Here is a 27,793-nt window from a genome sequence, read left to right as displayed (position 1 = left end):
GGCTACAGAAGAACTCGGACTGACAATGTCCTAGGCTACAGAAGAACTCGGGCTGACAATGTCCTAGGCTACATAAGAACTCGGACTGACAATGTCCAAGGCTACAGAAGAACTCGGGCTGACAATGTCCTAGGCTACAGAAGAACTCGGACTGACAATGTCCTAGGCTACAGAAGAACTCGGACTGACAATGTCCTAGGCTACAGAAGAACTCGGACTGACAATGTCCTAGGCTACAGAAGAACTCGGACTGACAATGTCCTAGGCTACAGAAGAACTCGAACTGACAATGTCCTAGGCTACAGAAGAACTCGGACTGACAATGTCCTAGGCTACAGAAGAACTCGGACTGACAATGTCCTAGGCTACAGAAGAACTCGGACTGACAATGTCCTAGGCTACAGAAGAATTCGGACTGACAATGTCCTAGGCTACAGAAGAACTCGGACTGAAAATGTCCTAGGCTACAGAAGAACTCGGACTGACAATGTCCTAGGCTACAGAAGAACTCGGACTGACAATGTCCTAGGCTACAGAAGAACTCGGACTGACAATGTCCTAGGCTACAGAAGAACTCGGACTGACAATGTCCTAGGCTACAGAAGAACTCGGACTGACAATGTCCTAGGCTACAGAAGAACTCGGACTGACAATGTCCTAGGCTACAGAAGAACTCGGACTGACAATGTCCTAGGCTACAGAAGAACTCGGACTGACAATGTCCTAGGCTACAGAAGAACTCGAACTGACAATGTCCTATGCTACAGAAGAACTCGGACTGACAATGTCCTAGGCTACAGAAGAACTCGGACTGACAATGTCCTAGGCTACAGAAGAACTCGGACTGATAATGTCCTAGGCTACAGAAGAACTCGGACTGACAATGTCCTAGGCTACAGAAGAACTGGGACTGACAATGTCCTAGGCTACAGAAGAACTCGGACTGACAATGTCCTAGGCTACAGAAGAACTCGAACTGACAATGTCCTATGGCTACAGAAGAACTCGGACTGACAATGTCCTAGGCTACAGAAGAACTCGGACTGACAATGTCCTAGGCTACAGTAGAACTCGGACTGACAATGTCCTAGGCTACAGAAGAACCCGGACTGACAATGTCCTAGGCTACAGAAGAACTCGGACTGACAATGTCCTAGGCTACAGAAGAACTCGGATTGACAATGTCCTAGGCTACAGAAGAACTCGGACTGACAATGTCCTAGGCTACAGAAGAACTCGGACTGACAATGTCCTAGGCTACATAAGAACTCGGATTGACAATGTCCTAGGCTACAGAAGAACTCGGACTGACAATGTCCTAGGCTACAGAAGAACTCGGACAGACAGTGGAGTTTAACTAAATATTCGCATTGCATCAAACTTCTCGCCATATCATCCGAAAAAGTAAATACAAATTTAAAAGTAAATTCAACTCTTTTCTTAATTATTGGTTGATAATGTCTACAGGTGATTTTATTTGAAGAACCAGTGTTTTGGTTTGTACATTTAGTTGTAATAATTACGTTTGTAATCATAATCTTCAATATTTCATATACAGATTGGACGGTTTGATTGTATTATTCATCCTGAGTAGACATGGGTCCAATTTTTTGTGACTCATCGCCACGATATATTTATACTATATACCGTAAACAGTTTGAACAAAGCCGTGGCTTTCTATTCTGCGTAAAAACCGTAAAAGCCCCGGGTGAGAACCTTCCGGTATCAAGTTTCTACCACTTGTTTTGTCAGGTATACGACTAGTCTCCTTTTTACAGGAGGGAACTAATTCTTAGATGAATGGGCGTATCTTTCTTTTTTATGACATTCCTTACATTTTTTGTGGATAAAAGGGATAAAGAAGATTTTACTACAAACAATAATTCATCCGGGAACATCAATTCCTAGAAGTAATGGTTTGGGAGCGTATTGTGAGAGCCATTTGTGTACATCATATCTGGAGTTGATTCTATTTATGTCGATCAAGACCTACTGTTAGACAGTAGACTGTAGGCTGTTAGACAGTAGACTGTTAGACAGTAGACTGTAGACTGTAGACTGTAGAGAATGACTCGAGCGATGATGGCGGTGTCTCAGCTCAGATTCGTGCCACGAGGTCAAGCTTTGTCCTGGACACTGATGGATGGATCTATTGAATACCACTTTTTGTGACGATAGTTTGTTTATCCAGGATTGAAAGAGATTCTTCCGAAGCGAACAGGACCTATTTAAATCCTTTTAAGAGGAATTTCATTCTTGAATCGACCGCGTAGAGAAACTGAGTGAAATTTCATTAAGGCCTACTTTGGACAGAATTAGGACGATCCCTTGAACAACAATGGACTCTGAGTTTTATCGATATTTTATCGTATATGGGATACGGTGATTGGAGAAAATACATTTTGAAAAGAAGAAATAATTCGGTGAAGCAATTATTATGTCGGTATTATGTCTGACTTTGCTCGTACAGAAACGAGATATATTATAGAAAGACTTTGAGTAAAAAAGTAAGTTTGTATATTTAGTGAAACAATTATAAATGTCAAATGTGGCCGAGTCTAATATCCAGTATTATCCCGTACTAGCCGCATCAAAGTATTTGAAGGACTCACGGTTTCAGTATCTTTAACATAAAAGGATAAACCAGATCGAAGTAGGAAAGGAATAACGCCCCTCACAGTCAATTAGGTCAGGGGCGGATCAATTAGGTTTCATGGCTCAGAGCCGAAGACGTTATGTTGCCATTGACACAATATTTTCTGCCACATTTCGATTTTCTGTACAAAATCAGTTATCTATTCAGTCAAGAACTAATTTCTAAAACTAAAAAAAACTAACAATTTACAAAATATAAAACTTAATATTCACCTGGGTATTCAGATTTAGCATAGCATTAACATATTGGAGTTCGTCTTTAATAGAATTTTTATTTTATGTAATATATCATTTTCAAGATTGGAAACATATCTTAATTACCTTATAACATGTTGTTAATTACTTTGTCACTTGCTAAAACTATTGAATTAGAGTGGTCAATTTGACACATTTGTGGAATATAAATAAAATACATCTTTAATTTTTTTATTGGGAAGGTTTTGCATAAATTAAGCTGTGTTATTGTTTCTGCGTCTCATTCCAAGGGATTTAAGCTTGAATTTTAATTACTTAAGATTTAGGCGACAGACGATGAGTAAAGTTGAAAGTATGTCAAATCACACTCTATTAAAGCGCCAACATATACATTCATCTTGCTTGGCGCCTGATATCTGAGTTCGCGCGGCTCTTCCGCGAAACAGACGCGTTGGGCGCGGCGTGGCGCCTGTTCACTTTTGACCTGCGACTGCCGATTTGTGTTTCTCGGTCGATTTCGGATCAGTTGCTAATAATTTATTGCAGTTATCTCCCTCCAGTTCGGCCCGTGGCCAATTAAACGCTTGGTTGCCAGTAATTGGTTTTGTTTCTGTCTCTATTTCTGTAAATGTTGAGGTTAACCGTGATAATCTTGTCCTTGAGCTGATCAGCATTATGTGATGCCAATAGAAGCTATCGTACTGAATAAAAACTGCGTTTCTCACAATCAATATTTCATTCTGGAATTGTGATAATCTTGTCCTTCAGCTGATCATCATTTCGTGCTGCTTACAGAATCTACCTCCTTACGGATCGCAAAACTGCATTGCCCACAATCAATATTTCATCTGGAATTTTGAAAATCTTATCCTTCAGCTGATCATCATTTCGTGCTGCTTACAGAATCTACCTCCTTACGGATCGCAAAACTGCATTGCCCACAATCAATATTTCATTCTAGAATTTTGATAACCCTGTCCTTGAGCTGATCATCTTTTCGTGCTGCCAATAGAATCTACCACACGGAATACAAAAACAGCATTGACCACAATCAATACTTCATTCTGGAATTTTGATAACCCTGTCCTTGAGCTGATCATCTTTTCGTGCTGCCAATAGAATCTACCACACGGAATACAAAACTGCATTGCCCACAATCAATATTTCATTCTAGAATTTTGATAACCCTGTCCTTGAGCTGATCATCTTTTCGTGCTGCCAATAGAATCTACCACACGGTACAATACAAAACAGCATTGACCACAATCAGTACTTCATTCTAGAATTTTGATAATCCTTTCCTTGAGCTGATCAGCATTCGCTGCCTACAGAATCGATCGTACCGAATACAAAATTGCATTGCCCACAATCAGCACGTTCATTCTGGAATTGTGTAAATCCTGTCCTTGAGCTGTTCAACATTTCGTGCTACCTACAGAATATGCAACATCGAATACAAAACTGCATTTTCCAAAATCAGTTCTTCATACGTAAATGATCAGAACCCATCAATCTAAAAGTGAAAGATGGTTTAGTATGCGGATGATACGTCTCTCTGCGTCAAGGCCAGAACAGTTCAGGACCAGGAATGAATCACGTTTACTGAACTGAATTCTTGCATTCAATTTTTTTCTGAAATAAACCTGAAAACAAAAGAATCAAAATCAAATTTCATAACATTTGCATTGAGGAATCAAGATTCTGAAACAAAACCTTCAGTGTTTGTAGACGACGTTCCACTCCAGGAAACACAATCCTCAAAATTCCTTGGAATGTTCCTAGATGGGAGTCCGACTTGGGATAAACATGTTGACGACGCATGTGCAAAACTTGCATCAGGTATTTTTGCTCTTCGCAACTTGGCACAGTATTGCTCTATCGGAGTATTGAAGACGGCCTATTTTGGCCTAATCTATCCTCATCTAGGGTATGGAATTAAACTCTGGGATATCTGTGCAAAACAAAAGTTGGAATTGGTCTTCAGATTTCAAAAAAGAGCCGTGAGAGTGATTTTGGGTTTGAGAGCCACAGAGTTGTGCAGAGATTCTTTTAGTGAGGTGGGGTTACTGACTTTACCCTGTCTTTATATTCTCGAGGTGATCCTTTACTCCAGATCAAAGTGCGCTTTGGTTCGATGTTCCCCATCATGGGACAGGAGGCAGGGACATCTTTCGACCCCAACAACACAGAACAAATGCTTTCGGAAATTTTCCTTCTCAAGTTGGTGTCAGACTAATCAACAGTCTCTCTGAAGGTATTAAACAACAAAAAAAAAAAAAAAAAATAAAAACTCAGATGTAAACCATTTTGGTGCATTTTACTCTGTTAACGAGTTTATGATGAATCGCTGGGACAGTTAAGAGCAAAAAATTCACAAAATCGTATTGTCATACCTGTAAACTGTAAGAGAGAAGTATGAATGAGGTCATGTATTTTTGAGTGCGTCATTATCAGCGAGAATGGTTAGGTAAGATTTAGGAGGGTTGTGATACAATGTTTATATTGTCTTAAATAATCTGGAACTGAGTTAATATTTGAGTAACTTTAAGTGCGCAAATTAATTAAGAATGTAAATCCAATACCACTTTTTAAACGATAGAGCTTTTAGTTTGTATTACCACGTTAATTTTAAGGACCTCCTTATGTAGTTGCCAACCTCCTATTTATTAATCACAAAGTTCTGGTCGGCAACGCGGCGCGGCGTTGTTTATTGAAGCGCGTCACCAGTGGGACACTGGGGCCACTAGGAGTCAATTGCCGCTCCACAGCTGACCGTGGCCACTGCGCCAATGGAAACATACGAGTATACAAGTGGCTCAATCAACCAGTCTTCCGGTCTTTGGATCCATTCCCAAACTAGGAAGCGATGATCTTTTGTCGATGCCGCGGCAGCATTGATAATGAAGAAACACTCCTTATAACCTGCTGTTAGCAATCCGGAAAGTAAACGGAAAATAAATTGGCACGAAATATTTTTGTCGATTTCGAGCCGTACTGCAGGCGAGTGTAATATTGATCTCGCGGAGTAAATCGGCTCCAGTAGATTTCCAGTTGCAGTTTCAAGTGGTTTCTAAGTTGGAGTGGTAATCAAGTGTTCCTGCTTCAGGTCAAATTGGGTTGGTATCGGATTAGGGGTATGACGAACAATGTTAGATCTTATGCAGTTGGAAGCTCTTATTTTTAGTCGTATAATTATGCTGGCGTCTCATTTTATATATGTATTTTATAATACACATCCCAAAATATTCTTATATCTCCCCATATTTTTACGTATAGGTTCAAACGTAGTTGAACTTTATTGTTCGAATATTCAAAAAGTACGTGTGTATTATTAATGATAACGCAATGCTATCTTTAAAATGTGAAATGTCTCGTAATGTTACGATCAGAAATAAGAGCGTAGAACTAGGTTTAACATTGTTCTTATGGTGGAAAACTCCGGTTCTAAGCCTACCACACGGCGGTGAATGGCAAGGGTGACCTCTTGTGGTACTCCGCGTTCTTGCAGCTCTGGCCCGAGATCTCTACTTCACTCTGGTATTTTGTTCCATTCCACACAAGGGTAATATGGTAATTAGACCGAACAGAGTTCTGGTGGTGTGTTGATAGTTCTGGTGTGTTGCAGTTTATTGTATCAAGTGTGCACAAACGTTTCATAGTTACTCATGTTTAAATATTACATACTCGTATACGTCTCCATTACGTGTGTTATTGTGAGCGTTTCCTGACAACTTCAGTCAAGTAACTACGTTTGAATTAGGCTTCCTTTGAAGCGTGCACAATGTCCTTAACCCATAACATATTTCCTATTTGAATTGAAATATTTACAAAAGAATCTTTTTAACCGAACATTCGCCAATGCGACTGTTGGGTTTAGCTCCAGTTAGCGAATTATCGTCGCCACCTTTTTCTGGATCTCTTGACGAACGTAACTCCAGCTATCAGGATTCAGGTCTCGCACTAAGAAGAAGCTGATCTCTTGAGCTAAACTCAAGTCACGTGGAACCAATCCTGAACACTATAGCTACTTCATTCAGAATGTATGTTTCAGTTGAAGATACACGAGCCTTCAATCACAACAAGACAAATGGTATTCCCTATCAGGATTCAGGTCTCGCACTAAGAAGAAGCTGATCTCTTGAGCTAAACTCAAGTCACGTGGAACCAATCCTGAACACTATAGTTACTTCATTCAGAATGTATGTTTCAGTTGAAGATACACGAGCCTTCAATCACAACAAGACAAATGGTATTCCCTATCAGGATTCAGGTCTCGCACTAAGAAGAAGCTGATCTCTTGAGCTAAACTCAAGTCACGTGGAACCAATCCTGAACACTATAGCTACTTCATTCAGAATGTATGTTTCAGTTGAAGATACACGAGCCTTCAATCACAACAAGACAAATGGTATTCCCTATCAGGATTCAGGTCTCGCACTAAGAAGAAGCTGATCTCTTGAGCTAAACTCAAGTCACGTGGAACCAATCCTGAACACTATAGCTACTTCATTCAGAATGTATGTTTCAGTTGAAGATACACGAGCCTTCAATCACAACAAGACAAATGGTATTCCCTATCAGGATTCAGGTCTCGCACTAAGAAGAAGCTGATCTCTTGAGCTAAACTCAAGTCACGTGGAACCAATCCTGAACACTATAGCTACTTCATTCAGAATGTATGTTTCAGTTGAAGATACACGAGCCTTCAATCACAACAAGACAAATGGTATTCCCTATCAGGATTCAGGTCTCGCACTAAGAAGAAGCTGATCTCTTGAGCTAAACTCAAGTCACGTGGAACCAATCCTGAACACTATAGCTACTTCATTCAGAATGTATGTTTCAGTTGAAGATACACGAGCCTTCAATCACAACAAGACAAATGGTATTCCCTATCAGGATTCAGGTCTCGCACTAAGAAGAAGCTGATCTCTTGAGCTAAACTCAAGTCACGTGGAACCAATCCTGAACACTATAGCTACTTCATTCAGAATGTATGTTTGAGTTGAAGATACACGAGCCTTCAATCACAACAAGACAAATGGTATTCCCTATCAGGATTCAGGTCTCGCACTAAGAAGAAGCTGATCTCTTGAGCTAAACTCAAGTCACGTGGAACCAATCCTGAACACTATAGCTACTTCATTCAGAATGTATGTTTCAGTTGAAGATACACGAGCCTTCAATCACAACAAGACAAATGGTATTCCCTATCAGGATTCAGGTCTCGCACTAAGAAGAAGCTGATCTCTTGAGCTAAACTCAAGTCACGTGGAACCAATCCTGAACACTATAGCTACTTCATTCAGAATGTATGTTTCAGTTGAAGATACACGAGCCTTCAATCACAACAAGACAAATGGTATTCCCTATCAGGATTCAGGTCTCGCACTAAGAAGAAGCTGATCTCTTGAGCTAAACTCAAGTCACGTGGAACCAATCCTGAACACTATAGCTACTTCATTCAGAATGTATGTTTCAGTTGAAGATACACGAGCCTTCAATCACAACAAGACAAATGGTATTCCCTATCAGGATTCAGGTCTCGCACTAAGAAGAAGCTGATCTCTTGAGCTAAACTCAAGTCACGTGGAACCAATCCTGAACACTATAGCTACTTCATTCAGAATGTATGTTTCAGTTGAAGATACACGAGCCTTCAATCACAACAAGACAAATGGTATTCCCTATCAGGATTCAGGTCTCGCACTAAGAAGAAGCTGATCTCTTGAGCTAAACTCAAGTCACGTGGAACCAATCCTGAACACTATAGCTACTTCATTCAGAATGTATGTTTCAGTTGAAGATACACGAGCCTTCAATCACAACAAGACAAATGGTATTCCCTATCAGGATTCAGGTCTCGCACTAAGAAGAAGCTGATCTCTTGAGCTAAACTCAAGTCACGTGGAACCAATCCTGAACACTATAGCTACTTCATTCAGAATGTATGTTTCAGTTGAAGATACACGAGCCTTCAATCACAACAAGACAAATGGTATTCCCTATCAGGATTCAGGTCTCGCACTAAGAAGAAGCTGATCTCTTGAGCTAAACTCAAGTCACGTGGAACCAATCCTGAACACTATAGTTACTTCATTCAGAATGTATGTTTCAGTTGAAGATACACGAGCCTTCAATCACAACAAGACAAATGGTATTCCCTATCAGGATTCAGGTCTCGCACTAAGAAGAAGCTGATCTCTTGAGCTAAACTCAAGTCACGTGGAACCAATCCTGAACACTATAGTTACTTCATTCAGAATGTATGTTTCAGTTGAAGATACACGAGCCTTCAATCACAACAAGACAAATGGAATTAAAAGTTTCGGGTCATAATCATGATAGCAACGGCATATTTCAACACAACAGACCGAGCCGAGGCCACAACAGATTCCTCAGTTCACGATTGTTCCCAGTTCCCGATCCAGTCACGAGCCCAGGATCCACCTGGCGGTGATGTAAGCGGGTTGCGCAGTCCTCTGTTGACATTCCCTCTCCCCTCGTTTACGTGTACGTGTAGTCTTACCGATTGTGATTGACCTCATCCTAGCTCTCTCTCTCTGTCTCTCTCTCTCTACCTAGTGTCCATCCGGAATGCTGATAATGGTAACTGATTTCGGAAGCGCTCGCCGCCACAATGAGCGGATGCCAGGACATCCAGGCCGCAACAACTGGACTGTGCAACTGTCTGCGAGAAACCCTAGGAGTATGAGTTTTACTCTGAGGCTGAACCTGAGTTCTCGCAGCTGTAGGCTTTCATGTCAAATCCTGTAGGAGAATTATTAACCGCTACGAGGCCTACTGACTTTCAGAGCTTCGGAACACTTTCCCCACATACACTGATTTATAATCAACTATACGACTCATACGTGAACTTACCGCTCTACTACAACAGCTATGGCCGTTTGACACTCATTAACTATATGATTCATAGTTGGACTGACCGCTCTACTACAACAGCTGTGGCCGTTTGACACTCATTAACTATATGATTCATAGTTGGACTGACCGCTCTACTACAACAGCTGTGGCCGTTTGACACTCATTAACTATATGATTCATAGTTGGACTGACCGCTCTAATACAACAGCTGTGGCCGTTTGACACTCATTAACTATATGATTCATAGTTGGACTGACCGATCTACTACAACAACTGTGGCCGTTTGACACTCATTAACTATATGATTCATAGTTGGACTGACCGCTCTACTACAACAGCTGTGGCCGTTTGACACTCATTAACTATATGATTCATAGTTGGACTGACCGCTCTACTACGACAGCTGTGGCCGTTTGACACTCATTAACTATATGATTCATAGTTGGACTGACCGCTCTACTACGACAGCTGTGGCCGTTTGACACTCATTAACTATATGATTCATAGTTGGACTGACCGCTCTACTACGACAGCTGTGGCCGTTTGACACTCATTAACTATATGATTCATAGTTGGACTGACCGCTCTACTACGACAGCTGTGGCCGTTTGACACTCATTAACTATATGATTCACAGTTGGACTGACCGCTCTACTACGACAGCTGTGGCCGTTTGACACTCATTAACTATATGATTCATAGTTGGACTGACCGCTCTACTACGACAGCTGTGGCCGTTTGACACTCATTAACTATATTATTCATAGTTGGACTGACCGCTCTACTACAACAGCTGTGGCCGTTTGACACTCATTAACTATATGATTCACAGTTGGACTGACCGCTCTACTACGACAGCTGTGGCCGTTTGACACTCATTAACTATATGATTCACAGTTGGACTGACCGCTCTACTACAACAGCTGTGGCCGTTTGACACTCATTAACTATATTATTCATAGTTGGACTGACCGCTCTACTACAACAGCTGTGGCCGTTTGACACTCATTAACTATATGATTCATAGTTGGACTGACCGCTCTACTACAACAGCTGTAGCCGTTTGACACTCATTAACTATATGATTCATAGTTGGACTGACCGCTCTACTACAACAGCTGTGGCCGTTTGACACTCATTAACTATATGATTCATAGTTGGACTGACCGCTCTAATACAACAGCTGTGGCCGTTTGACACTCATTAACTATATGATTCATAGTTGGACTGACCGCTCTACTACAACAGCTGTGGCCGTTTGACACTCATTAACTATATGATTCATAGTTGGTCTGACCGCTCTACTACAACAGCTATGGCCGTTTGACACTCATTAACTATATGATTCATAGTTGGACTGACCGCTCTACTACAACAGCTATGGCCGTTTGACACTCATTAACTATATGATTCATAGTTGGACTGACCGCTCTACTACAACAGCTATGGCCGTTTGACACTCATTAACTATATGATTCATAGTTGGACTGACCGCTCTACTACAACAGCTATGGCCGTTTGACACTCATTAACTATATGATTCATAGTTGGACTGACCGCTCTACTACAACAGCTATGGCCGTTTGACACTCATTAACTATATGATTCATAGTTGGACTGACCGCTCTACTACATCAGCTGTGGCCGTTTTACACTCATTAACTATATGATTCATAGTTGGACTGACCGCTCTACTACAACAGCTGTGGCCGTTTGACACTCATTAACTATATGATTCATAGTTGGTCTGACCGCTCTACTACAACAGCTGTGGCCGTTTGACACTCATTAACTACTATATGATTCATAGTTGGACTGACCGCTCTACTACAACAGCTATGACAGTTTGCCTGTGCGCTTTGCTACACTGAGACATGATAAGATAACATTTCCTTCATGAAAGTGTGAGTTCATGGGTTTATAGTGATGAATCGACTTTGTATGAAAGAAGCTCAGCATTTATCTGGGGCGCCGACTTACAAGTGGTGGACATTCTTGTATCAGAAGGGTTTTCATTGTACTACAGGAAACCACTTGAAGGAGATCTGCAAGAACATGACTGTTATCGTCCATTCATGTCACGTGACTTCTGTGGACCAGACAGGATCTCGGTGTACTCGACTCAGTCGAGTGCTGCAGTCGAGATGAGGGACATAGGAAACGGCAAAGATTCAATACAATGATGACATTGTTGCACAAGACACGCCCACATGTCCTGTGACGTCATTGCATCCATTGTCACACCATCATACCCATCTCCAAGCACCTTATAAGTTAACCGATGTGGCATTACGTGTTTTGTAATTTTGAAGGACAACCCTTCCAAGAATAAGCCATTCTCAATTTTATTGCAGGAATTTTGGGTCAGTTCGACATGTCCATGCGACTCTATAACATATTGACCGTGGGTCACTGATATGACATTTTATACTCATACAATTAATATTCCCGGAGCTTTGTGGCGTCTTTGATCTAGCCGATGATGATGACCTCCTTTATATATATATTACCGACTCCGATATGTTCGGTAAATAGGGAGGGTTATTGCTGTAAAACCTAGCGCGTGATGAGATATTTGTAGATTTTTATGAAAACAAAATAATAGAATGTAATTTCAAGTTGTAAAGCGAGTCTCCAGGTTTTCAATGTATACTAGGCGGACTGGCGGGGATGGATATGGCGGATCATGTTCTCTCGATGTTTGCCACAAAAGGCACCGGATACCAGCTCGTAGTGGCCACACCCTCTCCTAGCACTCTAGGACGTAAAAGGGTGTTTTGGGTTTGAGAGCCCTCCACACCCTCGCAACTCGCGCTCACAGTTTCACAGGCAGCATTAATGCTTTCTAATATTGTTCATTTCGGTCAGAGTAACCACAACCTCAAAAGGCGCCGGATAAGCTCGTAGTAGCCACACCCTCTCCTAGCACTCTAGGACGGTTTTGTCATCACTTGTTTTTGGCCGGCGCGAGTTGAATTTCCTTTCAACACACTTCCTGTGTCACGAAACTGCTTAAACCAGCGACAAATTACTTTTATAATTTGGCAAATTTTGACCTAGATACGTAACTTGAAATCGATGCTGCACACTAACAATCCACAGAACGCACTGTCTTCTGTTACGCTGTAAACATATTACTTGCAGCTGGAGTCATAATAACAGATTGCCACCGCGCAGCTTTTCTGCGCATGTCAAGGTCAATGTTTCATCCCATTCTACACGGAAAACACAATTTAGTAATTTCAACTTAAATCTGACGTTTAAATCGTTTCGAAGTAACGGCCGTTCAAAATCCCGGCATTCTTTTTCGAAGACCCCGTATTTATGGCACAAGTTTTAACTGGTGACTTCTCTTTCCCATTAATGCACTGATAAAATCAAATGATATCAGATTTTTATTCCCGGAACATTATACAACGCATGGAAAAAGTTAAATTTTTACTTTTTACTTGCTAAAATTGTTGCCGTACACACCACAAGAAATCTCATTCAAACATACAAATTTCAAACTTACCTACATCCATTCATTCACCATTTATTCCCACTTCAACGACGGATTGAGTCAGTCTTTTTAATGGGTGGTCTCCCAATCATATGCCAAAAACACGTCAACATAATAAAATGTTTGTGACACTAAAAAGCGTTGACTAACCTATAAGACAATGATAGTATTTAACTAGAACTTTTTTTGATACAATTGTGTTGGTCAAACCTTTTTTACCATACTATAAAATAAAACACAATGAAATCAAATATGAAGTTTAAACACGGATACAAGGTTTTCAAATCCTTCAGTAGCGTAATGTTAAAGCTCTACATGATAGCTCTGAGTCACGTAACCTCCTACAGAAATGAAGAATTGTCAGCCAGAAAGATCTTCGCGCTGATATCACAATAATTATGTTCATCCCATCGTCTTCTCCTGGCCAAAGTCTCCCACACGCGGCAGAACAAACAAGAGTTCCCGGAAGAGACGATTTGTCTGTTCATAGTCTCGGAGGACACAATGCAAGGTGACTCCGGTTCCCAGAAGCGTGCGAACCGACCTGACGATGCTCTCGAGTCGTCGAAGGTGAGCAGGTGCGGTGGCTATCGCTCGTGTAGACCGAAGGACTTGGAGTCGGAGACCCGGAGCTCTCCGTGGGAAACGTGACGGTTTTATCGGTAGTTGTGGTTATTTGTCTGAGTAATGACTCAATAGACCGGAGCACGAAAACCGAACCAACGGAAAGGTACACATCTCAAGTAGGTCAAGGCTGATGGGCATCATGGCCTGGGATACAGAAAGTAACTCGCAAATGAAAAGGAAATTTACTGTAATGGGAACGTCAACAAGGTTCCATAGGTGCACAAGAAACGTGGAGTGACCAAGAGAAAGAGCAAGAGGTAAGACTTAGGTGGTCTAAGTCGATTAGCAGACACGATCAATCTCAATTGAGAAGGATATTGAAGTTTAAGAGCTTAGTTGAACCTAATGGAATTGATGAGAATTTGCTGTTGATATTAGTTTAACTCGTTCTACTTAAATATACCGATAGACGGAGAAAAATCGTAATTAAGAAGTATGGACTTATCAAAATCCAACGTCAGTTTCTGTACGGATAGGGCTCACATAGAGGTTATCTGTATTTTGTTTAAATATAAAACGTTATTTAAACAGGCGTTTATTATCGTACACCTAAAATAAATCTAAATTAACAAATGACTTGTAATGGATGTACGGTAATGTAGCCATTTCGTGCAAGGTTGCCCATTATGCCATGGAGGATTTTTTACAGTTACAATTCTACTCAAACAACGACGTGACGTAGGACACCTTTGAACCTGAAGAAACTGTGTAGGAATTTGTGAAAACATCCTGTTTCCCAATTTTGGCCAAGACAGCCTGAATAGCCCACACTTTTACTCCGACATTTCAGAATCAGTTACCAAATAGTTCTCGTTATTTCATTTCCTCCGTTCTGTGCGCTCGTTACTCATTGCTCGGTTCTCCAATTAGTCGCCAAGCAATCCTTCAGCTGGTTCAACGATTTTTTGGCTGCTAAAACTGTTTTGAAATTCTAAATACTATGTTTTTGTAATGCATATGTTTTACATATTGCGGGTTTTATTGTTATTGTGTTCTAGTGAGTCTAATTAATTGTAATAGTATTGCAAATAGTTATATAGGATTTAGCCCTAAGGTTACTATCAACACTTGTAGTCCGCATGGATCCCAAGACTAATGTGATCATGTGGTGGGTCAGTTTTGTAAAAGTCGACATTCTCGAATCAACCTTCTGAATACAGTAATCGACAAGGTTTAGAAAGAATCGGACGAGATAATTCGATCCGCCGAAGTGGAACTACCGAGTCGTGCCGATCGGTTATGAAATAATGGGACAGTGGGAGTGCGCGTATGTGAGTGTGCCAAGAAAGCTGAAACAGAACCACCTGAGCCTGCAGGAGAGAGTGGTTCAGCGAGTTGCTGCAGCGTCTGCGAAGACCTGATCAGCAAACTGAGGAGGTTTCGCAGCGACCTCGCCATCTGGGCCCGGCTCTCTGACATTTGTCCGCCTTACTTCACAATCATGCTGCTCCTCCCAATCTCTCTGGATCGGTAAAAACACGTTCACGTGTCTTATAATTCTGGTGGTGACATAGTCACCGATCTTCGGAAGTTTCTCTTTGGAGAGGATTTAACTCCAAGAGTACGACGCGATGTTGTGAAGATCTTGCAGGTGTTGAACTATTCATTACATGAAGTGGAAATCTAGAGGAAAAATTTCCTTTAGGGCTACAGTGTTTCAGTAGTTAAAACCAAATTAACTGTGACCATATAAATCAAAATTCATCTTTGTAAGATCAAAATGGTTTTTTATGGAAATTCTTAAATTGCGTGTACGAGGACACCTTTCAGAATAATACCCAGAATTCTAAATCGAATCGAACTTTTCAAGAAGAATGGATTCATTCTCACTTTAAATCAAAATTACGTTATAATAACATAAGACTATTTCCTCATATCTGAAGTCAGCTATCAGTGTTCTTAATCCTAATGCCAACGTTACGTACAGGCCGTATGTGTAGGGCCTATAGCTTGTTTTTATCTGACAACCTATTTGTCTATACTACTTTGTAGCGGTAAAGTACATAGTTTGACATTTTCATCTCCAACTTGAACTTCAACCACTTCTGCTCATAGTCTATGTGCTCATTTCAAAAGAAAATAACCTTGGCTGTGTGAAATGCGTGTAAGGTTAGGTTTGTACAGCGCATGTGCATTAGTTTTGGCTCAATGCGCGCGCATCGTGAGTTGCGCAGTGTCTCCTGCAGCCAGCGAGTTGCGTTATCCTTCTGTTTACATTTACTCAAGTACAACACGCACAACCAATCACCTCACCTAATCATTAGTCCTTTAAAGTGCATCCACAAAATGCAACAATTAAATATCTAATCCTAAAATTATTAAACGTTATCGATCGAAACTCGAGAGTTTTACTTTTAAAATACAATAAAATCTAGTTTTAAATTCTGCATTTACAGCAAGATACTACTGTCCTCCTCTCATATTAAATAAATATCATTATCCAAAGTAATACGAGATGAGTGATGTCTAGAATGTATGTGAGTAGGCAATATATGAATTCCCGCCAGAATGACTATTTACTCCTAGACTACCAGGTCAGAATCATTTAATCATTAACGTATTATAGCTCTATAATGTCATATATTCACTGTCTAAAGCTTACTTTACTCCGACATGAGTGACATTCAATGACGTATAACAGAGTAAACCTAAGAGTGAATTACTGACGTACATCTCTTTAACTTGAGTGATTGTTCACGACGGATTACAGACCACGCCACAAGTCATATATTCACTGTCTAAAGCTTACTTTACTCCGACATGAGTGACATTCAATGACGTATAACAGAGTAAACCTAAGAGTGAATTACTGACGTACATCTCTTTAACTTGAGTGATTGTTCACGACGGATTACAGACCACGCCACAAGTCATATATTCACTGTCTAAAGCTTACTTTACTCCGACATGAGTGACATCCAATGACGTATAACAGAGTAAACCTAAGAGTGAATTACTGACGTACATCTCTTTAACTTGAGTGATTGTTCACAACGGATTACAGACCACGCCACAAGTCATATATGATATTCACTGCCAACATGTTACTACGTCACAATTGACTTTCAGTAACGTCGAGAAGAATTGCTCCAATGGTGCTCCACTGTCACATTACAGTCTTCTATGTGTCATACAATCATCATCTCATTCATCATGCACGTAACACTGAAATGTGACAATCATGTACCTGTATAGTGCATTCTTACACTTAATGTTTTGTGTTGGAGCTTCGAACACAGACTATTGTTGGTCTTAAATGTGTCATACAATCATGAATACATGTGTATAGTGCATGCTTCGAACACAGACTATTGTTGGTCAAATGTGTCCTACAATCATGCATTCTCTGTGTATACATGCAAAGGACCTGCCACGTATAGTGCATTCTTACACTTAATGTTTTGTGTTTGGAGCTTCGAACACAGACTATTGTTGGTCTTAAATGTGTCCTACAATCATGCATTCTCTGTGTATACATGCAAAGGACCTGCCACGTATAGTGCATTCTTACACTTAATGTTTTGTGTTGGAGCTTCGAACACAGACTATTGTTGGTCTTAAATGTGTCATACAATCATGCATTCTCTGTGTATGGATGCAAAGGACCTACCACGTATAGTGCATTCTTACACTTAATGTTTTGTGTTGGAGCTTCGAACACAGACTATTGTTGGTCTTAAATGTGTCATACAATCATGCATTCTCTGTGTATACATGCAAAGGACCTACCACGTATAGTGCATTCTTACACTTAATGTTTTGTGTTGGAGCTTCGAACACAGACTATTGTTGGTCTTAAATGTGTCATACAATCATGCATTCTCTGTGTATACATGCAAAGGACCTGCCACGTATAGTGCATTCTTACACTTAATGTTTGTGTTGGAGCTTCGAACACAGACTATTGTTGGTCTTAAATGTGTCATACAATCATGCATTCTCTGTGTATACATGCAAAGGACCTGCCACGTATAGTGCATTCTTACACTTAATGTTTTGTGTTGGAGCTTCGAACACAGACTATTGTTGGTCTTAAATGTGTCATACAATCATGCATTCTCTGTGTATACATGCAAAGGACCTACCACGTATAGTGCATTCTTACACTTAATGTTTTGTGTTGGAGCTTCGAACACAGACTATTGTTGGTCTTAAATGTGTCATACAATCATGCATTCTCTGTGTATACATGCAAAGGACCTGCCACGTATAGTGCATTCTTACACTTAATGTTTTGTGTTGGAGCTTCGAACACAGACTATTGTTGGTCTTAAATGTGTCATACAATCATGCATTCTCTGTGTATACATGCAAAGGACCTGCCACGTATAGTGCATTCTTACACTTAATGTTTTGTGTTGGAGCTTCGAACACAGACTATTGTTGGTCTTAAATGTGTCATACAATCATGCATTCTCTGTGTATACATGCAAAGGACCTGCCACGTATAGTGCATTCTTACACTTAATGTTTTGTGTTGGAGCTTCGAACACAGACTATTGTTGGTCTTAAATGTGTCATACAATCATGCATTCTCTGTGTATACATGCAAAGGACCTGCCACGTATAGTGCATTCTTACACTTAATGTTTTGTGTTGGAGCTTCGAACACAGACTATTGTTGGTCTTAAATGTGTCATACAATCATGCATTCTCTGTGTATACATGCAAAGGACCTGCCACGTATAGTGCATTCTTACACTTAATGTTTTGTGTTGGAGCTTCGAACACAGACTATTGTTGGTCTTAAATGTGTCATACAATCATGCATTCTCTGTGTATACATGCAAAGGACCTGCCACGTATAGTGCATTCTTACACTTAATGTTTTGTGTTGGAGCTTCGAACACAGACTATTGTTGGTCTTAAATGTGTCATACAATCATGCATTCTCTGTGTATACATGCAAAGGACCTACCACGTTAATAGTGCATTCTTAACACATTAATGTTTTCATGTTGTATACATGCAAAGCTCTACACGTATAGTGCATTCATACACTTAATGTTTTGTGTTGGAGCTTTCGAACACAGACTATTGTTGGTCTTAAATGTGTTATCAATCATGCATTCTCTGTGTATACATGCAAAGGACCTGCCACGGTCCATCTTACACTTAATGTGTTTGTTGTTGGCGCTCACACAGACTATTGGTATTTATCTCTGTGTCCCCAAACAATACATGTATAGACCTAGCCACGTATAGTGCAATCTTACACTTAATGTTTTTGTGTTGGAGCTTCGAACACAGACTATTGTTGGTCTTAAATGTGTCCTAACAATCATGCATTCTCTGTGTATACATGCAAAGGACCAACCACGTATAGTTGCATTCTTACACTTAATGTTTTGTTGTTGGAGCTTCGAACAACAGACTAATGTTGGTCTTAAATGTGTCCTACAATCATGCATTCTCTGTGTATACATGCAAAGGACCTACCACGTATAGTGCATTCTTACACTTAATGTTTTATGTTTGGAGCTTCGAACACAGGGACTATTGTTGGTCTTAAATGTGTCCTACAATCATGCATTCTTCTGTGTATACATGCAAAGACCTACCACGTATAGTGCATTCTTACACTTAATGTTTTGTGTTGGAGCTTCGAACACAGACTATTGTTGGTCTTAAATGTGTCCTACAATCATAAATTCTCTGTGTATACATGCAAAGGAACCTGCCACGTATAGTGCATTCTTACACTTAATGTTTTTATGTTGAGCTTCGAACACACAGACTATTGTTGGTCTTAAATGTGTCCTACAATCATAAATTCTCTGTGTATACATGCAAAGGACCTGCCACGTATAGTGCATTCTTACACTTAATGTTTTGTGTTGGAGCTTCGAACACAGACTATTGTTGTTGTCTTAAATGTGTCCTACAATCATAAATTCTCTGTGTATACATGCAAAGGACCTGCCACGTATAGTGGCATTCTTACACTTAATGTTTTTATGTTGGAGCTTCGAACACAGACTATTGTTGGTCTTAAATGTGTCCTACAATCATAAATTCTCTGTGTATACATGCAAAGGACCTGCCACGTATATAGTGCATTCTTACACTTAAATGTTTTGTGTTGGAGCTTCGAACACAGACTATTGTTGGTCTTAAATGTGTCCTACAATCATAAATTCTCTGTGTATACATGCAAAGGACCTGCCACGTATAGTGCATTCTTACACTTAATGTTTTGTGTTGGGAGCTTCGAACACAGACTATTGTTGGTCTTATAATGTGTCCTACAATCATAAATTCTCTGTGTATACATGCAAAGGACCTGCCACGTATAGTGCATTCTTACACTTAATGTTTTGTGTTGGGAGCTTCGAACACAGACTATTGTTGGTCTTAAATGTGTCCTACAATCATAAAATTCCTCTGTGTATAACATGCAAAGGACCTGCCACGTATAGTGCATTCTTACACTTAATGTTTTGTGTTGGAGCTTCGAACACAGACTATTGTTGGTCTTAAATGTGTCCTACAATCATGCATTCTCTGTGTATGGATGCAAAGGACCTGCCACGTATAGTGCATTCTTACACTTAATGTTTTGTGTTGGAGCTTCGAACACAGACTATTGTTGGTCTTAAATGTGTCATACAATCATGCATTCTCTGTGTATACATGCAAAGGACCTGCCACGTATAGTGCATTCTTACACTTAATGTTTTGTGTTGGAGCTTCGAACACAGACTATTGTTGGTCTTAAATGTGTCATACAATCATGCATTCACTGTGTATGGATGCAAAGGAAGGACCTACCACGTATAGTGCATTCTTACACTTAATATTTTGTGTTGGAGCTTCGAACACAGACTATTGTTGGTCTTAAATGTGTCATACAATCATGCATTCTCTGTGTATACATGCAAAGGACCTACCACGTATAGTGCATTCTTACACTTAATGTTTTGTGTTGGAGCTTCGAACACAGACTATTGTTGGTCTTAAATGTGTCATACAATCATGCATTCTCTGTGTATACATGCAAAGGACCTACCACGTATATAGTGCATTCTTACACTTAATGTTTTGTGTTGGAGCTTCGAACACAGACTATTGTTGGTCTTAAATGTGTCCTACAATCATGCATTCACTGTGTATGGATGCAAAGGACCTGCCACGTATAGTGCATTCTTACACTTAATGTTTTGTGTTGGAGCTTCGAACACAGACTATTGTTGGTCTTAAATGTGTCATACAATCATGCATTCTCTGTGTATACATGCAAAGGACCTGCCACGTATAGTGCATTCTTACACTTAATGTTTTGTGTTGGAGCTTCGAACACAGACTATTGTTGGTCTTAAATGTGTCATACAATCATGCATTCTCTGTGTATACATGCAAAGGACCTGCCACGTATAGTGCATTCTTACACTTAATGTTTTGTGTTGGAGCTTCGAACACAGACTATTGTTGGTCTTAAATGTGTCATACAATCATGCATTCTCTGTGTATACATGCAAAGGACCTACCACGTATAGTGCATTCTTACACTTAATGTTTTGTGTTGGAGCTTCGAACACAGACTATTGTTGGTCTTAAATGTGTCCTACAATCATGCATTCTCTGTGTATACATGCAAAGGACCTACCACGTATAGTGCATTCTTACACTTAATGTTTTGTGTTGGAGCTTCGAACACAGACTATTGTTGGTCTTAAATGTGTCATACAATCATGCATTCTCTGTGTATACATGCAAAGGACGTACCTAAAATAGTCTACTCTTACAATGAATCCACTTACGTAATATTAATATACACCAAATAATATCTCAATGATTATGCCATTATGGACCACTTTGGGATACCTGTATATAGATGATACACCACAGTGATGTTTGATGGCTACTCAAGATACTGTTATGATGTTTGCAGGGAAGGGAGCACTAGGATACAGCTGGCACTGGACTGCCGCCTGGAGGAGGAACGACAGAGACTCAAGCGGTTACAGGAGGAACAGTACAAGGTCCAGCGAGAGATGGACCTCACTGTGGACCACTTTGGGATACCTACGGTGAAGACGAGACACCACAGTGATGTGCGATGATGATACTGCGGATATACTGATGTTAACGTTTGCCTACAGATACAACTTTAATGTGTAAATAAGATCTGTAGATTTTTGTAATTTTCTTTCTCTAAGAATCAAAACATGAATTTTATATCAACAGTAATTTCTTATCTTAAAGAACAAAGCGGACAGGTAATTTCACAATCAATTTCTAAAATTTGACTAAATACGGGTGATATTAGTTGTAATTAATTACAATTTATGAATCGAACTAAAATTTTAAAGTTTGGTAAAAAAATCTTGAAAAGACAGTAATGAGAATTATGTGATAAATCATCTGGATTGTATATTTCAGTACAACATGCACTTGAGATTTTCTCTACTTCCATGTTAATTTAATAAATTGATGTTACAAAACTTGGTATTAATTTTTAAAAAATTACATTAAATTTACATTCAAGAAACTGTCAGTAAAAACTCACTCAAGAGTACCAAATTGTTTTCGCCATTAAGAGGAAAAACTTTATTTTTCTAAACACCAGGCATTTATCTATTTTTATTCCACAATTTACCCCGCATATTTCTGCTGGAGGAGTAGATTTAATTTTAAAATTAATTTAATTTTCTGTAACTGAAAACTTTTTTATGTATAAGTTCTACGAATTCCAAAAGCCTGTAAAATTGTTTTTTTAGGAAGTAAATGCCCAAACTGTATTGAACATTTTGATGTATCTCCTCAGCGACCTTGTCACTAGGCTAATGTCATCACTTTTGTTAAGTTTTCTCGTTATCTTGTACGTTCTTTCCTTCCTTAGTACGTATATTTGACCAAAGTGTTTTCAAGTTTTGTTTAAGCGAAGATTGTTCAGCTGGTGTTACTTATAACTGCCAAATGTTTATTTGTTACCCCTGTAAATATGTGCTCTTTAGTTTATTGAACATATGCTTTATTGTAGTGTTACAGATTTCTATAACTTTTGTACTTACGTTTAGCTATTAGAACTTTTGCCGTTCAAGAAATATATTTCATTAAATAGTATTATTTTGTGTAAAATTCAAATTTTAGGATTTAACGAATAGTATTCAATTTATTTTTGATTGAAATATTGTGTAGTTAGTCTTTGTGCAGTTTTGTAAAGAAACTACTATTAAAGACTTGTGATTTTATTCTGATGCACTGAAAAAATAATGTATTGCTAATAATATCTACAGTATAATATCAACAGTCTATGTTCAGTTATCGGTTATCTCTACAACAGAATTAAATAATGTAAAAAGTCAAAACTGCTTTATTATTTATATTTTGAATCTATTTATTGTTTTACAAGGTTTTGTTTTTTAATGAAAATATATTCATAGCACAAGGTTATTTTCAAGTTAAGTTGTGTGTAGCATATATTATGTAAAGTATAAAAATATTTTTATTAAATGTATTTATATAGTATGTATTAATTTTTTTAATAAAAGTTTATTGTTTAAAAATATTTTATGAGTTTTAATGAAATTGGGGTGACTTGGGGTAAGCATTCTAAACAAGGTTTGCCCAGTTGACACCTCATTTTGATTCCTGTTTCATTTAAATTCCAGATTTTCTGCAGTAAACACAATCCAAGATCTTAGAAAAAATTTCTGTGTCAACAAAGGTGCATCAAAGGAGAAGGAAAGAGCAGCAAGAATCAAAAGCACTAAATTAAAAAATATACTAAGATAGAAAGAAATTCCAGAAATTTAGTGTTGATGAAACAAAGGATATACAATTATGAAGATTAAAAACTAGCGTTTATACATACATGTATAACTAGATATTAGATAGTAGTATGGAAAGTTATGTACTGTAAAATAGAAAAACATTATTGTAACAAAGAGGCTGCTTCAACAGCGTCTACAGTCAGGGTACCTGTGAGAATATTGCTTGCTCTCAAATTACAATAGCAAACGTGTTAGCAAATATCTCATGACATGGGAGTGTTTGAGGTTAACTACTGCACCCCTTACGATTAGTCTGCAACTAATTTGGCATAGGAAGATAGTGGTTGTAACTTTGTTTGATCGGGAGGAGGAGGCGGATCAATTATTCTGTGATTTACTTGTTGCCATTGTAGTTTCCTGTGAGAATATTGCTTGCTCTCAAATTACAATAGCAAACGTGTTAGCAAATATCTCATGACATGGGAGTGTTTGAGGTTAACTACTGCACCCCTTACGATTAGTCTGCAACTAATTTGGCATAGGAAGATAGTGGTTGTAACTTTGTTTGATCGGGAGGAGGAGGCGGATCAATTATTCTGTGATTTACTTGTTGCCATTGTAGTTACCCATAAGAGCAATGTAAACCGGTTCACTGACACTCAGTTAACCCCTTGCACTGACATTGCCCATCACCAAACTCAATTTTGTATGTAAAAAATGAAGTATTATGCAATATTTTATATCTATAGGTCACATTGTTCTCAAGATATTGTGCCTACAGGCAGAATTGAATGTGTACAATCCCTCGAACGATAAAATTTGCCATCGTTCAGCTAATAATATTATCAAATTTCGCAATGAGATTATAAAGGAACATTCTTTAATGTATATAACACTAGACTTGTCAAGAAAATTAAACTTTTACAAGAAAGACTTTTTAGTTACCAATATCTTCTGCTTAAATGTCACATGTTCAGTATTTTGGGGTTGAGGGGAGAATGGGTATCTGAAGAATCTTTGCCACACTTATCCCTTGCTAGATAACATCCTTGTTTATATCCGTAAACTGAGGATTCACCATTGTGTCACTTGCTAGATAACATCCTTGTTTATATCCGTAAACTGAGGATTCACCATTGTGTCACTTGCTAGATAACTTCCTTGTTTATATCCGTAAACTGAGGATTCACCATTGTGTCCCTTGCTAGATAACTTCCTTGTTTATATCCGTAAACTGAGGATTCACCATTGTGTCCCTTGCTAGATAACTTCCTTGTTTATATCCGTAAACTGAGGATTCACCATTGTGTCCCTTGCTAGATAACTTCCTTGTTTATATCCGTAAACTGAGGATTCACCATTGTGTCCCTTGCTAGATAACATCCTTGTTTATATCCGTAAACTGAGGATTCACCATTGTGTCCCTTGCTAGATAACTTCCTTGTTTATATCCGTAAACTGAGGATTCACCATTGTGTCCCTTGCTAGATAACTTCCTTGTTTATATCCGTAAACTGAGGATTCACCATTGTGTCACTTGCTAGATAACTTCCTTGTTTATATCCGTAAACTGAGGATTCACCATTGTGTCACTTGCTAGATAACTTCCTTGTTTATATCCGTAAACTGAGGATTCACCATTGTGTCACTTGCTAGATAACTTCGTTGTTTATATCCGTAAACTGAGGATTCACCATTGTGTCCCTTGCTAGATAACTTCCTTGTTTATATCCGTAAACTGAGGATTCACCATTGTGTCCCTTGCTAGATAACATCCTTGTTTATATCCGTAAACTGAGGATTCACCATTGGTCTTGAAATCAGTAAATGTAATACAGGTCATAAATAAAAATACTATGTAATAAAATATTTATGTAATTTTATTAAAAATAGTCAATAAAAAACTTCTGAGGTACAGACACAGGTTTAATAAAGTAGACAATTGACATTATTTCAAACTATTAAAATTGTACATTATAATAATCTTAAAATAAAATTACATCCAAAATGAGAGCAGATCACACATTTTCTCCAAATATGACAAATTCTGAGCATATAAATTCTAATGAAACTAAAATATACTCTAAAATTACTTCCATTGTGATTCAAGTTTAACTAGTTTACTCTGAACTAAACTTGAAGTCTAGGAATCAAAAGGGAAATTCAAAAGTTGGTAATAACTAATATTTCATATCATTTAATTATATTAAAACATGATTTTGTTATTGAAAACAACTCTGATTTTTCTAATCGCACCCATTCCAGAGAAGCAGTAAGCTAAGCTCGGGGTGAAAATATCAAAATAAATAAATTTGTGCATTTAAAATAAACACTGTTGCAAAATTAAAAGTTTAGCATTGCTGTACATTTGGTTGACAACAACTGACAGCATTGACTGTGTTATTGTCACGTGTTCGCTCAATTCAACAAAATTATATTTTTCTGAACACTGGATTAAAAGAGATTTCTTATTAAGTAAAATCAAGTAATGAATACATTCCCCAAAACAGGTGAACAGCATTGTTTGGTAACACAATAAGTTATTTATAAAATATATGTATTAAAATCTATCACAACTCATGAATAAATCAATAACAACCTTATATAATGCCTATCCCATGAAGAATTTATCAATTTTAACAATCGTTTTGTCACGAAGAGAAACTGTAAAAACTATTAAAATGTAAAAAAATATTTCAATATATTTTAGTTTGATCATATCAAAATACAAAATATACCTAGACGCTACGAGAACTGTACATATCACATCTCAGTGTACTCACGCACCCGCAGACACACACACACACACGCACTCGTACACTCGCCACGTACACACTATCTACCTCTACACCAGTCACCATAGTAAATAGAACAACATTCAATAAATATAAAACACTAACATTACATGTATAAAATACAAAAGTGTATCGGTGCGCCGCGCCGCGTCCCCTCACGCTCACAACGACCTGTAAACACAGAGCTGGATCTAGGTCATTATGAACACAATATTACAATGTAAAGTGAAATATCCGAATACAAATTATTACATGAAGCCACAATAATTAAGGAAAAGTAATAAATGGTATTTTATAACAATCAGCTTGTATACGGGAATATAGGACTAACCTTTCTCTAGTTCAAGTTAAATATGAATGCAACTGTTTTGACTAAACTAATAAGAAGAAAGAGTGGACAAATGATTGGATGAACAATAATCACCTAACATAATAAATTGCTGAAGAAGAAAATACAGAACAGAACAGACCCCAACTAATGGAATGTAAGAACACAGAATGAAAACTTCTGACTGTGGGGAAGAAAAATATCAAAAAGGTGATAAAAGTATGTCTGTCAGACCAGACCAAGGATGATAATGTCTTTGTTCACAAGGTGTAAACTCTGGTTTACAAGACAACTCAGATCAGTTTAATAACTAACTTATCCGTACATCTAATAATATTATAGTTTTGCTTTCACGTGTAAACTATTCAACCAATTGTACAGAAATTTGACACGGACATTCTTACGGTCTCAGACGGCTGTGCCCCACTGGTATTTAACATGGCAAAAAATACTATATTGGTCTCCAAGAGCCTATTAAATGCAATAATCAACTATTCTGTGTAAACATCGTTTATCATTTTAAATTTGTTTACATTAAATTTAATTTACATTATTTACATCAAATAGTGAGTACATTCTCTAAGGAATAAAAAATGGTTTAATGCCATTTTAGATTTCAGCAGTTATTCTTCCTTAGAAAATGCCCTACAATACAAGAGGGTCAAAGTTCGACACCGAGGACTCTGCAAGAACTATGCTAGATGGAAGTTCGCTTGACTGTTCCTTGAACAAATGTACCAATTCCAGCCCTAATGTTCTAAAATATTAACAATACAGTATATTTCAGTCGATAAAGATACAAACACGCGGTGTCATTGTTAATGTACATTTCACTGTAAATTGTTATCAAATATTGAGTATTAGGTCTAAAATACAATGTTACTATTTAACTGTTACTAAAAGTGTAACAACTTATATTAGTTCAAACCCATCTTAGTTCACTTTTGACAGAATTATCTTCTCTGATCTGTGATATATATTTTCTTGATCAGGAAATGAGGCAAAATCAACAGTGGCGTCGGAAATATAATTGAGCAGTGGTCATACACGTGCAACGCCTACTAAATTGCGTGGAAAGCAGTGGGTAACT

The 27,793-nt window shown here is 38.4% G+C and overlaps 2 protein-coding genes across 25 annotated transcripts in view; one reads left to right on the top strand and one right to left on the bottom strand.

Moving 5' to 3' along the window:
• LOC124363757 overlaps window positions 1-23,375 on the top strand; it is a 104,637-nt gene extending 81,262 nt beyond the window's left edge. The window contains exon 9 of the mRNA XM_046819019.1: window positions 21,756-23,375. Coding sequence (XP_046674975.1) covers window positions 21,756-21,927 — 172 coding nt within the window. The 3' untranslated portion in view covers window positions 21,928-23,375. The remainder of the gene's footprint in view (window positions 1-21,755) is intronic.
• Window positions 23,376-25,442: 2,067 nt separating this feature from the next.
• LOC124363252 (NAD kinase-like) overlaps window positions 25,443-27,793 on the bottom strand; it is a 203,231-nt gene continuing 200,880 nt past the window's right edge. For 22 of the 24 annotated variants that reach the window (XR_006922532.1, XR_006922533.1, XM_046818441.1 and 19 more), the window contains one exon: window positions 25,443-26,546. The gene's annotated coding sequence lies outside the window, so the exon portion shown is untranslated. Of the gene's footprint in view, window positions 26,561-27,793 lie in introns of all 24 variants that reach the window. The other 2 variants (XR_006922534.1, XM_046818438.1) reach the window with 1 other exon arrangement.

This window comes from Homalodisca vitripennis, chromosome 5 (genome assembly GCF_021130785.1).
Source record: "Homalodisca vitripennis isolate AUS2020 chromosome 5, UT_GWSS_2.1, whole genome shotgun sequence".
NCBI classification, from domain to species: domain Eukaryota; kingdom Metazoa; phylum Arthropoda; class Insecta; order Hemiptera; family Cicadellidae; genus Homalodisca; species Homalodisca vitripennis.
This window is presented reverse-complemented; position numbering and strand designations above follow the sequence as displayed.